The following is a 17,123-nucleotide window of genomic DNA, read 5'->3' as shown; positions in this document are numbered from 1 at the left end:
AACTAAAATAGACATTTCAAGTGCTTATTAATTTTTTTCATCCTTCCAGCCTAAATTTTCATGATCCAGACATCCAGAGTCTAATGGTTCTACTTTGATCTTGCTGTATCTGATACCACATGGATGAATGCTTCTATTATAAGCCATCACTGTAATGAGGCAGTAAGCTGAAAACCATAAACATGTACTCCAGGAATGTATTTGAAATGCGAAACAGAGCTTCCACAAACTAGTTGGAACAAAGATCTGATAAATCGCTCTATTCTTGGTACAATGCATGCCAAATAAAAGATCCTCTACAAGTGTTCCAACATGGGATTTCCATCTAATAGCATGAAGGAAAGATAGCTTTAACCTAAAGGTCCAATACAACATAAACAAAAACAGCAGAGCAAAAATCCCTCTACATTTTAAAATATACAAATAAACACACTAATATTTGTATTTCTACCTGCTTTCCAAAACCCTTGTACCATAAAGCATTATAAAGAAGTGTCTGCCAAGTTTCTACATTAACAGGTACTGAATTCTCTCAGTGTCACATGGCAATTTTTAACTTTTTTTAATGGAGAAGGATTCAGCACCACAATTTTTTTTAATCCTTGGTTTTAGAGTATTCAATATGAACACTATCCTCAAAACACACAGCAGCTACAACGGGCATGAAAGCAGCGAGAATCTCTTAGGCGCTGTCAGAATCTCAGAATCTATCTGTCAGAAAAAGGAATAGGGGCTACTGAGACACATCTGAAATAAGGCCAATTTACATTACACTTTTGACATGGTGATGATTGTTTCCCATACTTTCCAGTGAATCAAAACAAAAAAAGTGCAGAGGCTACAAACAATTTCTGCTACACTTAGTGTTTCTGCCAAACCACTACTTAAATTCAACCCACTGCTTACAGAAGTGAAATATTTTGTATTTTGTAAATGGCTCTAAGCATTGCATCTTCTGTCAGAAGGATACACTGGGAAGATATATGTCAAAAAAAAAAAGGAGTTCATGTCTTATCCCAAGAAATAATATTTTTATTCTTGATGAATCCCTGTTTCTGCATGTTTGTTGTAGTACCCAGACAAAACTGTTCCTTATCATATTAATGGCAGAATACTCCAACAAACATGCCTTGTATTTGGATATTCAGACAGGGAAGTTGCAGCCACATGTCTCTGGTGTTTCTACCATCCCTCAAGACACATTGCTGAGATCTGTAAACAGCACTAGTCAGAAAGGGAAATGGGATGGTATGTGCTATTCTTATGCACTAAGTGTAACTAAATATAGCACTGCTGTTTTTTCTTGTTTGTACAGCTTGAGAATGAATTTAAAATCTCTCTCCTCCTGAATCTTATAAAGCATATCAATCATCCAATAAAATGTTGGAAGGCCGCACAACACCCCTTCTCACGACATTTCTCTAATTAAACCAACCCTTTATTTCTGTGAATCTCAAAAGGAACTTTCTAGATGAAAAATTTCTTTTCATGTATTAAGTAAATCTGAGAAAGGCAAGTATCAGAGATGGAGTTTCATACAGACCAGCTAGATTACAAACATACTCTCTATTGGTGTAATTATTCCTACTTTCTAGGCACAGGACAGGAAACTTCTTGTTCTCCCATATAAAGCATTTTCAGCAAAAGGATGCACCCTACTTAGATATTCCTAGTACACCCTGTACATGCTATTCCACAGGTGCCAAATCAAACACAACAGTTAATCTTACCAAACCAATACGATGTTAAAGTTTCCTGGGCAGTATGGTACTGATAAATCCTTGGCTGCTTCACTGTATCCAGATGGTATCACACACCAAATATATTTATTTGGACTTGATCTTTTGAACAGCAGAGTCTCCAAAACATGCTTACTGGAGGGATAAATCCATAAGCATTTTCTCTAGTTGCAACTCTCAACTTGAAATGCTCCTTCCCTCCCTCACTAGTTTTGCCAATGTAATTGTTGCATAGCTGTGCTGTGAACTGGACCAGTGAAGTGATCCAGTAAAAATGGAACTGCTTGCACATGCAACCTCTGCTCCTAATTCAGTTTCTAAGTTGGTGCCCACAAAAAGCTTTAGCTTGGAAACCAAGTTAATCAACCTTGCCACCATGTCAAGTATTTCTCCAACAGCATTCTGAAGGTGTGAGCTACACAACAAATGTTTAGTATCTCAGAACACATGCTGCTCCCCAAGGAGACAATACACTGCCCATTAGAGCACAAACCAGCTATTTCCTTTTATTTTAACCTGAGGGGGTTATAAGAAACACGCACAGACTCCAGCTTTCAAGATTGCATTCTATCTAATACTACCTATTTGTAAACATCACTGTAATGTCTACTTCCTACATATTCCAAAGTAGAAACTGGTGGGTGACCTTTTGCTACTGTATTTTGAGACATCTAGGTCATGTTCACAAAGTATTTACAGTCTGGTTTGTATAAAATACACATTTACAAAACTTTGCTTGTGGTTTGCTGTTGTAAAAAACTAGCAGAAGATTTCTGATATCAGAAATACAAGTGATAAGGACAATATCAGAATTTTGCTTCAGAATAAATGAATATTGAAAAAAATTACACTGTCCACTCAAAGCAATCACACCAAGGAAAAAAAAACCACAGCCTTCTCTAGGAGGCTTAATTCCTGGTTTTTACTTCAAGTCCAAAACTAAAGTATGTTTTCCAGGCTTAATTTCATATTTTTTTCTTACCCGTTCTTCCACATACCAAATGCTCTACCAATCAAGAAATATTTTCACGACATAAAGCATCTAACACAGCTTGTCTACAGGTGTCACAAGGAAATTAATACACTGAATATCATACAAGAAGGAACACTACTGCAACAGCACAGAATAATAATAAAATGTCAAAGCAACACTGTGCAGAATATTTTCCTAAGTACAAGGAAGCAAAAGCAAATGTTAGCCAGATCAAAAAATGCTTTTAAAAAAATCCAAAATATTTTGATTATAGGTCTCTGGGAAGAAAAGGCACAGAAAAAAAAAAAAAGGCAAAAACAAGCCAAAAGAAGTAAGGACACAGAGGGAAAAACTACAATACCTCATCCCCCATCTGTGGCACAAATGGGCACCGCCGAGGAACAGTGTCTGTAATCCATGCTGAAGGCAGCCATTCTTCCAGCGTCAAACCATTTTCTGCCAGAACTCCTACAGCCAGCCTCTGAAGAAAACATACACAGAAGTTTAGTATGAAGTTATTGCTAGTGTGAGGATTAATCTTAACTGCCTTTTGAGGTTTTTTGGGGGGGCTATGTGTGGGGATGAGCTTTTCTAACAAAAACTGAATTTAATAACAGTTCAGTAACTATGTCTCATGCCCAAAAAGATAAACAGGAGCATGTCATTATTCTCTTTAACCAAATTTACATGGTTGCCTTGGCCAAAAAGGCACTAAAATTATACAGCTGCCTCCAATTAAGGAACTTTGAACAAAACAATCAGGAAGAGATTTATGAGGTAAATCATGTGAAAATGACCTGGATAGGGCACATCCACATTACCTACATGCATATTTACTACAAAGTGCTGTGGAACTGCATTTGCAGAATGTATTTCCACATCACATACTTGTAAGCAATGAAGCACACTGCAGTTGCTGATCCTAGGTGCACACTGCTTGTCTGTACCTAATAGGCCAGATTAAAGGAGGGGTTTGTACAACCATTCAAGCAAGGCTGCTTTGAAATTCCTAACAGGATCTTGTGTATGTACAGACAACAACCCTGGACAGCAGTACAGAAATCCACTCCATACAGCCACTGATAGAGGACTCTGAATCTCCAGACTGCAAATAGGATACTTCACATGTAATTCCATTATGCAAATTCAAATGTGGTTTCACATGATGAGAAATACTCTGATGAGTGCACACCAGTGGGTGTCGGAGGAAAAAGAACAAACAACAAACAAACAAACAAAAAAGTATGAAGTATTCTAAACAGAACCTCTCTATTGTAATAAATCAGTAACATCAACTTTGTGAATTCTGAGGTTCAAGCAGGTCTCTCTTGCAAAAAACTGATACATTGCATTAGAGCAAACTGCCCAGCTAACTGGTGAACTTTCTGGAAGCCAAGCCTGATCTTAGTTACTCATCAAGAAAGGACTATTCCCAGTGACTTTATTAAATAATTTCTGAAACTCAACTAAAGCCTTTAGTAATTAGTTCTGCGACCTGACTACATGCTCAGGTGGATTTGGGATGTTTGTTTGCTTGGGGAGGGAAATGTTGAATGGGAAAATGGCTCATTTTTGAGCTTCATGTCGGTCATTGGGTGCTGCATCTCACTGTAACAAAATAAGGAAGGAAATCATTCTGCATTTATTCCATTCTAAACCATGATCGTTTTATACATAGTTTTTCATCATATCTGTTCCAATCTCTCACCCTTCTAAGAGTCAGTCTCTGTGTCTGCCCTAAAGAAAAAAATTGTTCTGTACTTTCGATCTTCCTGGGTGATCCTTCCTTGCTCTTCAACACTGCTGTATCATTTTTCAGAATGATTTTTGGTAAAGAGGGATTAGAAATATAAGCACCATTCAAGATCATGAAGCCCATGTATTAATAAAGATGAATGTCATTTTTTCTCTACTCCTTTCTTAATTTCTAAGATTCTGTGCATGGCTACAAAGACAATCAAAACTTCTTTCCTCAATGAAAAGTACTGTTTTGAATCAGGATCACGGAAGAAGAAGAACTTTCTGCCAGAAAGGCCTGTGAGCTCTCTGCTCAGTAAGGAGGTCAAATGGCCACCACAAGAAACTTCAAAGACTAACATCTGACAGGAATGACAGGTGTAATTAATGCTACCTCGGGACAGAGGAAAGAGAGCTGATTTTCTGCAATTCCTTCCAGCCTATTTTCCTGTGACTCAAGAAAGGAGCAGGTCAGCTTTAAAAGTCTGAAATATCTAGGCCTGATACTTTTTGAATCAAAGACCTCCCTCATCTCCATAACTGGGACCAAAATGGATGCAAGATTGCCAAAACACTCCGTTTAGCTTTAATCTAAGTGGAAATACTAGGCTATCAATCAGTATTTTTATTTTATAATAAGGAGCTAAACTAGAGGTTTCAATCATTTTAAAGCCCCCCACCATCTATTTTTCTGGTCTTCTTTGTATTCTTATTTCTTCTGATACCTTATTTTGGTTTCAGACCATGTAAATACCAATATAGTATTAGTATCAACAGTAAAACCAGACATTGTGTACAATAAACAAGAAGTAGCCTAAACAAAGAATAAAGACTACCACCTGACATCCTGCATGCCCAACCAGAGATTCACAGTAAGTCTGAAACTAAGCCAACCTGCGTGTTCAAACAGCTGTTTTGTCAGTCTACCTTCTAATGAGGGCTAAAACATTGAAATAATGATCTTAAAGAATGCTGATTATTGTTTATCTTTTCAATAAACAAAATAAAGTTATTTTGTTTACATGATACAGTTAGCATCCTTGGGTATTGCAAAAATAGAAGCTACAAGCTTACAAAAACAATTAACATCAACCAGATAGATCACTTCTGGTCTCTGTAAAGAAAGAAGGAAGAGTGAAGTTTTCAGATGCAACAATTAAAATCAAAACCTCTCAAAAAACACACTGAAAATAACCAAAGTCACTGACAACTTCAATGTACTGATCCAAACTGAAATGACATTATATACAAAACACAGACAATAACAAAATCTTGATCAAGTCATATTTCCCTTGATTGAGGTATAGTGACAAGGATAATGCCAATATCATATATCATGGAATTGACAGAAAAACATTACATGGTTATGCAGATCTAAAAAAAATTTCCATTATATGGGGAGACAAGTCAGCACAGCTGAAAAAAATACTGGCATGTTATACCAATACACAGTTGTATTGGAAGTTGAATACTTCCACAGAAAGAAAGTTTTGTTGTGAGAAAGGATAGTGATAAGGACCTTAGAAGTGTTCCTTGTGTGAAACACATCATATTTGGAAAGCATATCATTACACCCATCTATCATTGACTTGCAAGAGTCTTTAATTATCATTTGTTACAAGTAAGAGTCATAATGTGTTTTAAAATTAGACATTATTAAGTTGTATATGTAACTGAAGCATTCATCCAATTATTTCTAAGTCAGCTGGAATGAGCAACGTGTAACACACAAAGAAGTTCTAACCTTTTGTTTTCTCTCTTTGGGTTTCCTCTTCTTTGGTGAAGTTGATGGTCCATCTTTCTCCTCAATACCCTTTTTCCTTTCCTTTTTAATTTGTTTCCTTTGTTTTTCAGGTCCTTCTTCATCCTCTGAACTACTTTCTGCTTTCTTTGTTTTAATTTTAGGAATTTTCTTTGGTGGTTGCAAATTGATTCCTGCATCTGCTGTCCAGTCAGAATAATCACTAGAATAGTCACTGTGTATGATATAACAAAGAAAAAAGAAATTAAAACACAAAAGTTAAAAAATGCATTGGATTACACAATATAACTCAGTCAAAGATTACAGTTAACAGTCTGGCTAACTGCAACATTTTAATAGTTAAAACCCTAATAATGCTTAAAACCCTATGTTCTACCTACAATTTAAATGGTAGTAAATCAAAAGCCCTGACATCATTTGGTCTTGCAAGAGGCTTAACTTATATCATTCCCCCAAAGTAATCATCCTGTTCACATCATCAGTTCAAGATGATATACACTGAAGTCTGGATATTGTTTTCAAGACTTCTGGTTTTGAATAGCTTTGAATGAAGAAATAAAGGACGGGTGAAGCTAACTCGGTATTTGCTAATTCAAACCAGGAGTCACAATTCAGACTGAGAGTCATAGGAAACTGCTACCACCTGCCCAAAGTATTTGTGTGCCTGAAAAGAAATACCTTCCAGCAAAACAATTCTGCTTCAAGCAAACAAGGACAAAACATTCCCTAAATTTTAGTTAGCAAGATGACTGAAAATTAAATCCTGAAATTTTCACATTCTCATTCACCTTTTCTTCTAAATCTGCACAAGTGTTAGTTATTACTCATTAACTGTTTACAGCAAAAATTATTTAAGACCTATTGGCAAGAATTTTCTCTGCAAGGTATATATCACTTACCTAGAACTGCCATCACTGTGCCATGCTCTTTCATCATCTTCTGATGTTCCACCACTGGCAACAACTACTTCCCCTTCCTAACAAGGAGAGCAGAGGACATTGGGGAGGGGCAGAGGAGGAGGCAGAGAAAAAGAAAGCATTTTCTTTAGAGCTCAAGTTATATAACTATACAATGAAAATTTTCTAGGCTTTGTATGTGCTATAAACATATGGCATTCTAAAAGCCTCATGTTAAAAAGGCATTTTAGTTTGCAGATAATTCCTTTACTTTAGTGGACATATAAAGAAGTATGAAGATAGATACCTGTGCGTGGACAGATGCAGTGTATAGCAACATTTCACATCACCATTTAACAAGGCTAGCTTACTTTCTCAAATATTATTTCAAGTCTTTTTAACATAGTATTTCCACATCTTTTCAAAATCAAACAAAAACCGAGCATGAACTTTATGTACTCATCACTCATTCTCTACCGAAGTTACAGAAGCACAGAATGGTGGAGGTTGGAAGGGACTTCTGGAGCTCGTATTATCCAACCTCCCTGTTTAAGCAGGGTCACCTAAAGTTGGTGACCACATTGCTAGGCCACATGGGCAATACTGACTAGGCTTACAAATACAAGGAAGGCTTAACATTGCAGACATACACTTTGTAAAATACCCTTACATATGAGCATTTTCGTCAATTGTTTTTTAAGTCAAAGCTAAACAGATACAACAGCATGTGAAAACTTATTTCAACATTCTTTTTTAAAGAGGTGAAATGAAACACACAATGAAAAATGTAATTTGAGTTTCCACTAGAAACAATGTTTCATTAGCTGAAGCAGGAGCTTAATAAGTAGAAACGGAATATGTAAGATTGCCTTATGAATAAAGATCTTACATCTGAAGAACTGTGTCCATTTTCCAACTCTTCAGCAGGCCTTGCAGTTTCTTCTACTGCATATCTTGTACGGTAGTTGTGCTGATTAGCTGCTTGTTTCTTTGAGTCACTAGCATCTAGTAAATTATCATGAGAATGGTTCTGTGAAGACACGAAAGTCAAAATACATGATTTTTGAGTACATGTTTTATTAATACATAGCATTTTCCTTAATAACAGTATTCCAGGAAACAATTTTTGCATTAGCAAAAAGTTCCAAGTCCAAAACTAAAGAGCTGCTGAAGAAAACACTCCACATGTGTAGTTGATTGAATATAAGCATCAAATAGTTCAATGTGTTCTGGAAATAATTAAAATTTCTTCCCAGACACAATATAATTTTTAAATCCGTAATTATTAAAAATATTTGCTCTCGGCAAAGTACATTTCAGTTAACTACTGATAGGCTGCTATGGGCTTGTAAAAGCTCAGAATTACACTAAAAATGGCCAAGGAAAGGAGACTCTTTAACAGAAGTCCAGAGTGTTATTTTGCAGCCTAGGGGTCAGATGTGTTAGAAGAAACATACAGTAATACAGTAATACACCCCTTATCATACAGAGATGACTGTTAGCAAATACAGACCTTTAAATGGTATGATGATGCATTGAAGAATTCAAATGAATGAGTCAGTTTGAAAGAATGTGAGTTCTTATGAAGCTTTAAAGAATGAAATAAAGCTGTAATTTAGAAACACTTCATGCTCCAGCATTAAGAGATTTTGTTCCTCCTGTAGAATACATACAACGCAAACACTTGCTCTCAACACCAAGTGTGCAATCTTGTGTTAGTCCCCAATCACTGGGAAAAAATCCAAGAGCTATGATCTCAATTTCAAGAGTTTTGTGCTAATTTTTTTTTTTTGCATGTATAGTTGAACATCCTCCTAGCTCATATCCAACAAAATAATTTCTAGGCGCATTCCTAGATGCCACAAAAAGAGGCACACTTTCCCAGTGCTATCCCTCTGAGACAAAGAAAACCTCAGATATCTATTAGGTGCTGATATAGTTGAAAAAAATAGTCCCAGAAATGAAGAAAGTGGAACTGGAACAAAACACAAAAAGGCACTAATATTTTGAGAGTCTTCTAGCAGAGCAGATTGCTTGTACCTATTTCTCTCTGATTCTCTTATTTTTTTTTCTTTTGCAGGAAAGAGATGATGTTTTCTATCATGTATGATAAAAATTGGTTCAGAAGGTTGAATTTTCTTGTTGAGGAAAATAACTCCCACTTTTTACAGTAAAAACTGTACTAAAACTTGGCTAACCAATAGTAGCTAAGATTTGGGTTTCCTTTGCCACAACAATTGTCACTAAAATGCAGAAGTCTAGTAACTAGTTTTTCTCCCACCCTTCCTGTTAGAAGATGCACACCTGCAAGCATGACTGCAACAGTTCAGTAGGGTAGGCCAGCACACCACTCTGTCCAGTTGTGTTCCAGTTTTTATCAAAGCACAGAGGACCAACACAAACTGCTCTATGCTCTTTTCAGTAAGTACCGTGCTTCTGTTATTCTGTCCTTCTGTCTAGCTGGGGAGGCTATCACTGACAGCACAGCCTCCAGAGACATTTCTAATGGGACTGCTCAGCAATCAGCTTTTTTATATTGCCCAAGACTCTTGAGACCTGGGGCACTCATTCCTCTGTCTGGATTCAAACTGGCAGCGCACACCAGATCTCCTCAAGCTGCTCTGACCTGACCCAGAACAGCTCCAAGGCTGCCCTAAGCGCAGTGGCTTGAGCCGATCACATAGCCTTCTGTCCTTCAGCCTGCTGGGGCTGCTCACTTCTCATCAAGCTCTCAAGATTCATTACTGAAGCAAAGCGATCACAAAAGCCAGCACTATAGCAACTTGTTTCTGCTACTGAACTGTGACTTTTTCAGAAAAGCCCATTTGCCTCTTAGCATCATGAAACATAGTAGAGAAAGCAGTGACAGAATGGAATCACATAACCACAATGAAACAAATTAGTCAAGTATAAATTACAATAAGGGGAACATATTTTGCAGAAGCTACTTTACAGCTTGACTGCAATGTTATCATCTTCTTTCTAGAAACAGAAGTCCAAAAACTTTACCTCCCTGTTTCTCTTCAGAGGTGAGGTTTCTCAGACAGTTATTGTAAATGTAGCTTTTCCCTACTTGAATTGAACTACAGATCCTTAAAAAACTGAAGCACTTTGCATTACTCTTTGGTTTTGAAAAGAATTTTTTTCTTTTGGCAGTTCAAAGTTTGAGGGAAAAAACAACACCCCCACCTCCCCCCAACCCAATCATTCCTTCATGGAAAAAAGTAACATCACTGTATAAATATTGGGTCATAGTGATGCCAAAGAGTAACAAACTGCTTTGGGAAAGACACAGTGCCAAAACAAGAACACAAAAAGAACAGAAAAAAACCCACAAGTTCTTTTGGTATAAGATAAGTAACAGAACGATAGAATGACTGAAGTTGGAACAGATGTCTAGACGTCACCTTGCCTAATCCCACTGCCCAAGCACTGATGAGAAAAGGAGCCACAAGGTATACAACTGTCTCATCTTGCCAAAAATATCACTCCTATTGAACTCAGCTTTTCAAAATCTGATGAGAAGCTGCAAGTCAGGCAGAATACTTGGGGGAGGGCTGAAGTTGAATGTGAAGGTTTGACTAATAAAGTACTATGATTTTTTTCTGACAAAATGTAATTATCACCAGCAAGTTCAACAGTAGCTGAGGAAACAACAGCTGATGCTTCCTCTCCCTCAATATATAACCTAAAGAAAGAGCTCAAAATTGGACTCTCAACTCTAACAGTAGGCTGGGAAATAAAAACAAGATAACCTGTGATTTGAGGTTCAATCATCACTTTCTCTCTATACACTTTGATGAACAGTCATATATGCTGACAAGTACCTTGATCTTATCCAAGGCTTCCAGTCAGTATCAGAGCACATATATTGATACATCAGAAATTACAGCTCCTGTGAGAACAGTTTTTCTGTGAAATAAAAATTATGGCATTTCCTGTATTTGAGAGGGATAGTGGACACTGCTGGGGGTCTTGGTAACATCATTTGTGAGAGATACAGCAGAAACCCAGTGATGTCCTGACAACTGAGACCACTGCATTCTACTGCTCTTATGATCCTGACAGCACTGGGAAGCACAGCTTTGCTGCAGTTTCATACAGGGCTGAAGCAATTTTGGGAAGCTTTGGCTGTATCAATTTCATTTTATTTTATAACCAGCAGCATCCATTTTTATGTGAAAATGACTCCTTCTTCCTTAAGACAACAGGAATTAACTTCCAGCAGAAAGTTTAAGAGGGGCACAGCACAAGTCCAATATCAGAACCCCAACATCAAATAGGTCACTGCCTTTTGCCCTGGCCCTTTCTCTGTGACTAAAGAACACCCTTCCATATTCTCCTCAAGTCTGGATCAGTGCCTGTAATTACTTAGTTTTTACTCTCACCACATCACATGTATGTAAAAAATTTGTGAGAACCGTTCCAAAAGCAGTGAAGGTAACAGAGACTAAGCACTGAGTGCTAGGCTATGGAATTTTAGATTATTTTCCCCTTAACATCTTGCTGATTTAATTGGAAGTAGTGTTTAAATAACTTAATACTTCAATTTAAATAACTTAATAACTTAAATAAGTAGAAAAACTTATTTCTGTGCAACCCAAGCTACTTGCAGCAGAACAAAGCACACATTTCTCCTCCCTGGGTCCTGCTAGTTTACAATACAGACATTTGCACCTATCACTACAAAGGCCTATGCCTACTTTTTTCCATCCATAACAATCTCCCATGTTAATTCCTTGAAATTTGGCATAGAATTCCTACTTATTGATAATGAGAAATATTTCCATTTTTGTCACATTTTACTAGGACACACATCACATCAACCCTCTAGTGTACAGAAATTTCACACTCTTAAATATTTATTAAAATGCTCTAATCCCAGTAGTTTAATAAACTAATACTCTTAATTACTTGGACTGGGAACATTTACCTAAGCATGTTAGTTATCTCAACTCTCATCTACTCCTGAAAACAAATAATTTGAAACAAAGTTCCATTTTGAAGATGCAAAAATTCCTTTCTATCCTCTTTCAATAATATTTTGGGGTTCAAGTTTTTTCTGTTTGTTTTTTAAGTGCTTTTGTTTAATAATAGTCAGAGAAAACCCTATTCCTCACCAATGACTTTGAAAGTCAAACCAAGTTCTTCATTCAGCCTGCAGGTCAGCGATACTGAATATTATTTACTAAATATTATTCAGGTCAAAATACCCAAGCTTTTAGTTTCTCCCCCACAACTCCATTAGTCCCTTAAGCAACCATATACAAACACCACAGTATGACCTGTGTCAAAAGAATGTGGGCTCTCAACAGTAGAGTATTTCTGTGACTTCCATTTAAATTGCAGATATTGTTAAAGAAGAAAGACTGAGCTACAATTCTGTATTACTTTTAACACACCCTACAATGACCCTGGATTAAAAGTTAGCAACAGGACTTGAGAATCTCCTTGAAATGTAATTACAGCTGCTCTGTGTTCTTCCTTACTGACTTACACTTAGCTTGCAATCCAAAATGCTAGCATTTGTTCCTGCCCACTTTTTCATTTTACTTCTGTATTTTTGAGTTCTTTCAGTTAGACAGGAACAGAAGAAAATATTATTTTATGATTATCATATGAACAGACCTGATAAATTTCAAAAGCTAATATAGAAATTAGTATTTCCTACTGGTAAGAACACAACTGAATTTGCCTATGAAGACAATGTTTTAATATTAATTTTTTGTTTAACTCTGCTCCCAGAGAAGCTTACAGTACTATGGAGTGAGACATTTTCTAGAATTCTAGGTAGTGTAGCTCTTGGGTCTAGCAATTACTCGAAGAGAATGTCTTGCCTGCATTTTGTTGGAGGTGTTCCCCATCTCCTTTAGATCATAAATTTGCCCATTAAACCCATAAGAATTCACTATGCAATAAGGACTGTAGTCTTGCAACAGTACTGTAATATAATTTGAAGGAAATCAGTATCAAAACCTACTGATGTTCTCAAGGAAAAGGAAGATTTCCACTGTGCTTTCCAGTTCTATCTTCAACCTAACATAGCTCGTATTTAAAATCACGTAGTCACTGTAAAGAACAGCAACAGAAGAGCAACTATAATTAAGTTATTAATTTCTATCTAAAACAACCCTAAAAATATTGCACAACAGTTTTTTGATTGCAGCCAGTCTTGCTTCTCTTCCCAGATGTTTGTTTGATTTTACTGGGAACACTACAGAAGAGGACACTTCCAATTCATTATTCCTGTTGCTCAGACACTACTACGCAGAAGTGTTGCTCATGTTAACCATAAGCAACAATAAAAATCATGAAAATTTGAGCAGTTCATTTAATTGTGAGACTCAACCACTTGAGATCAAACACCTTTTTCTTCTTGAAACTTGCTTAATTTAAAGCCCATGGGATATCTACTTATTTCTGAATCCCTCTGAGATTTTACTCAAGTGATTTGAATTAGTATACTTCTCAGCAGACTGAGTCCTCCAAAAAGAGACATATTTAATGAAGAATCAGCTGTGGAAGAATACAATCCTTTTATTCCGAGATGCTATAAAAAAGTATCCAGCAGGGTTTATGAAGGCTTTAAGTGTTCTGAAAGTATTACTAAATTCATGAGTAATTTTTATACAGAAAATTTACTGACATACTCAGATGAAAAGACCATGATTGCCTGGGTTTTCTCTGTATTTCCTCAGAATAAAGGTGGAAAGTGACTAAAGGATTTACCAAGTTCTCTCTCCCACACATTCTGAGAATCCAGAATCCAGATCACAGAGCCCTCACCAGCTATAAATATATAAAACTGAAGAAAGTTATTCCTCAATAGCAGTTGCTCTGAGGGATTTCAAGAGCATAAATATCTGAAATAAAAATAGGGGGCTCAGAAGATCCAGTGCTACCATTAAAGTTTGGAGAGTAAAAATTTCTTTTTTTGAAACAGGATTTTAAAAAACATTTGCATTAAGTTTCTTTGTTTCAAAGATATAATAAAAGTAATTGCTAAAACTAAAATGCAGGACCAGCTAGCCTACTCTGGTAAACTTTTATGTCCTAGTGATATTTTAGAAGAAAACTGTAACCCAATTAGAAATTTAACAGTAATTTGGTATGAATTCACATTATCAGAATGGATCTTTTGACTAGGCTGGAGCTAAAGACAGGGAAACAAAATAGAAACCCTTGAGCAGTGTAACTGTTTAATTAAACTAAAAGAAAATCTATAATTCAGCACAAAAATACATCCACTCAAGCAAAGAATAAAATTTGTTAAAATCTGAATTTGTCAGGCCTATTTTTTATTATTCCCAAGAGCAAAATAAGAGTTACAAAGATTTCTGATGTCCTGGTATTTCATTAATGAGTCCTGTCACGTGGCATAAAGCTTTCCCCTTCTAAGTACATAAACTGGAGATAAAAGTGAACAATAATTTTTTGGTGTGTCTTGGGCAAACACACAAAATTGGTGACTACAGAACTGAAAATAGCGTATCGGTACCATTTTTAGGATAGCAATGATCTCAAAATTTAATACAAGAAAGAAATTGAAGGAAAAATTAAGAAATAAAGTTAATAAAGAAATTTAAAGTTATTAGGGGACTATGAGTAGGGGAGTGCTCACAACACTTCTTTTGAAATCTTTATTTTGTCTGAGTATGAAAAAGTAGCAAAACAATACTCAAATTTAGTATCAAATATAAACTCGCTAATCTCAAACTTACTCTACTACATGTAAAATTAATTCATCATTATTAAAAATTACAGAATCCCTATAAAGCATCTGAAATTTACTTTTTTTTAGATTGCTCTCAATATCAGTTCAGTTCCTTCCTCCACAGGAAAGTGAGCAATACACAGCTCAGGCTTCAAGTATGGTACTCTAATAAACTTATGAGCTGCAGTCTTTTGCATACCTGTTCTTTTTATTTCATTTATTCATTTTCCCACTTCATATCCCATAAGTGATTTTTACTTTTGAATCAAAATTGCAACAATTTGCAATGTTCCTGAAGGCTGTATTTTACAAGCTTTTGATTGAGGGTAAAAACAGGCTCCTCTATATTAAACCTACTACAAAACCCAGAGCATGGGTTCTCCTTTACAATTGATAAAATTTACTTCCTTTATTACAGACACATAGTTGGTTATTTAGCTAAAAGCATATATAAGCATGTGCAATTCATAGATAAAACTAAATTTCAAACAAAGAAGACATAAAATTCTTCCTGTAAACAGAATATATATACTTCAATTTTCAACCAGCAAAAAGATGTAATATTAAAATTTTTTGCAAGTTATATTAAAAAAACAAGTAACTTACGGCAACTTAATTCTTAATACAACTTACTTTCTTCTACTTAATCTATCCTGTTTTCCTCTTTTCTGAAAATGTACTCCAGCTCTAGCAAAAAGTATGACTTAGATATATCCCGTAACGGCCCACAATATGATGTTTAGGGTACCATGAAAGAAAATACCCAAATTTCTATTTGGAGTTGTATTTAATGTGTTAAGAACTGTGACTTGAGTTTTAATAGAACCTTTCCACAGAATAGTATGTCAAACAGTAGACAATAGCAGTGGGGTGCTGATTAATAGCGACAGACTCCCTATAGCAAATCATGTCCCAATACCAGATTTTCAGAGATTTCCCCCCATTTCTGAAAGCAATCTATGTTGTTTATTATTCAGAACATACTGAAACATCAGTACTCATCAGGGTATGGAGGTAAACAACAGGGTATGGGAGGTAAACAAACTCCCATACCCTGGTTTTTAAATTTAAATGAGAAGAGGAATGTAAATTTATGTAGTCCAAGTTATTGAGTTAAATTTTATGCTTCATTCTGTGATAAGGCATAGGTGGACTACTTACCTTAGAGAAAGTAGGTATTTTGTTTTCTCTTGGAATGTGAGTCATTACATGTTTTCTTTTCTCTTCTGATCGATACACCCTTATTTCTTCTTCTCCCTTTGCTGTTCTCCATTCTTCCTGCCTACTGAAAAAAGAAAATTGAGATGTTAACTTTAAGGGTAATTACTACAACTGAGAGGATCTATTCCAAACAAGGGAACAGACATTCAACATCTATAATAGTTTTTAGCGTATGGCTTCAAAATTAGCTTTTTTCGAACAAAGTAAGATATTAATCTTATTTCATTAAACTAGAGCAGCTTATGCTTGACTATAGCAAGTAGGTTTTCTGACTTACAGATTTAAGTATTCATCACAAGAGTTAATTACTGAAAAAGTCAAAGTTTCATTCTGAAAATCAAAATTCATCTCAGGCACCTAATAGATTAGGTCAGTATTCCAGCCATAAAATGCCATACAATGACAGGAATAAAAAGAGTTAAAATATATAATCTTATTCTGCAAGTCAGAAGTTATTAAGGCAACTAGATTCCACTGCCTACACAAATTCAGTTACTGTGTCATCCAATAAACAGCCAATTTTTATTCCAAAACCTTCTGGAATTCCAAGATTTTTCAACTGATACACAAACAAATGATTTCAAACTGAAATTGGTTTCATAAGAAATTTGAGACAACAAAACAGAAAAATATCACACAAATGATGATGTGAATGGCGACAGGAATTCCAAAACTGTTCAATTAAATTAAGTTCACCACAGTAAAATTCTCAGCCTATGTTTACCTGGCTACACCAGAAGAGAGTTCAGGCACTACAACCCTGCGACTCCAAGCCACAAGGTCCCTCTCAGTGGCTATTTCACTTCTCGGTGCATTGCTATGCATCTGACGCACACCTTCAATTTGTCCACTGCGCCGTAACCCTATATTTGGTGGGGAATGTACTTCTGAGGTAGAGCTTACCGATCCTAAAAAGTCAAAAAGCAATAGTTCTTGATCTGAAATTCTTAGGGAAGCATTCAAAAAGAAAAACTTGGAATGAAATGGAAAAAAATAATTTTACTATTACATTAAAAGAAATCATACTAACTGAATATAACTATTTCGGCAGTTTCTACAGTCACCACAACACACCACAGCT

The 17,123-nt window shown here is 35.9% G+C and overlaps 1 protein-coding gene across 1 annotated transcript in view; it reads right to left on the bottom strand.

The window, feature by feature from the left end:
• The window catches only part of PHIP (PHIP subunit of CUL4-Ring ligase complex), a 106,725-nt gene that overhangs the window by 27,415 nt on the left and 62,187 nt on the right, over positions 1-17,123 (bottom strand). Inside the window, exons 19-24 of the mRNA XM_085056463.1 lie at positions 16,767-16,950; positions 15,983-16,106; positions 7,997-8,137; positions 7,111-7,187; positions 6,194-6,425; positions 3,074-3,193 (exon numbers count right to left, since the gene is read on the bottom strand). Of these exons, the coding sequence (XP_084912589.1) occupies positions 3,074-3,193; positions 6,194-6,425; positions 7,111-7,187; positions 7,997-8,137; positions 15,983-16,106; positions 16,767-16,950 (878 nt within the window). The remainder of the gene's footprint in view (positions 1-3,073; positions 3,194-6,193; positions 6,426-7,110; positions 7,188-7,996; positions 8,138-15,982; positions 16,107-16,766; positions 16,951-17,123) is intronic.

Source organism: Lichenostomus cassidix, chromosome 3 (genome assembly GCF_008360975.1).
Source record: "Lichenostomus cassidix isolate B80296 chromosome 3, HeHo_3.0, whole genome shotgun sequence".
NCBI lineage: Eukaryota > Metazoa > Chordata > Aves > Passeriformes > Meliphagidae > Lichenostomus > Lichenostomus cassidix.
Note: the sequence above shows the minus strand (reverse complement) of the source record. Positions and strands in the feature narration are given on the sequence as shown.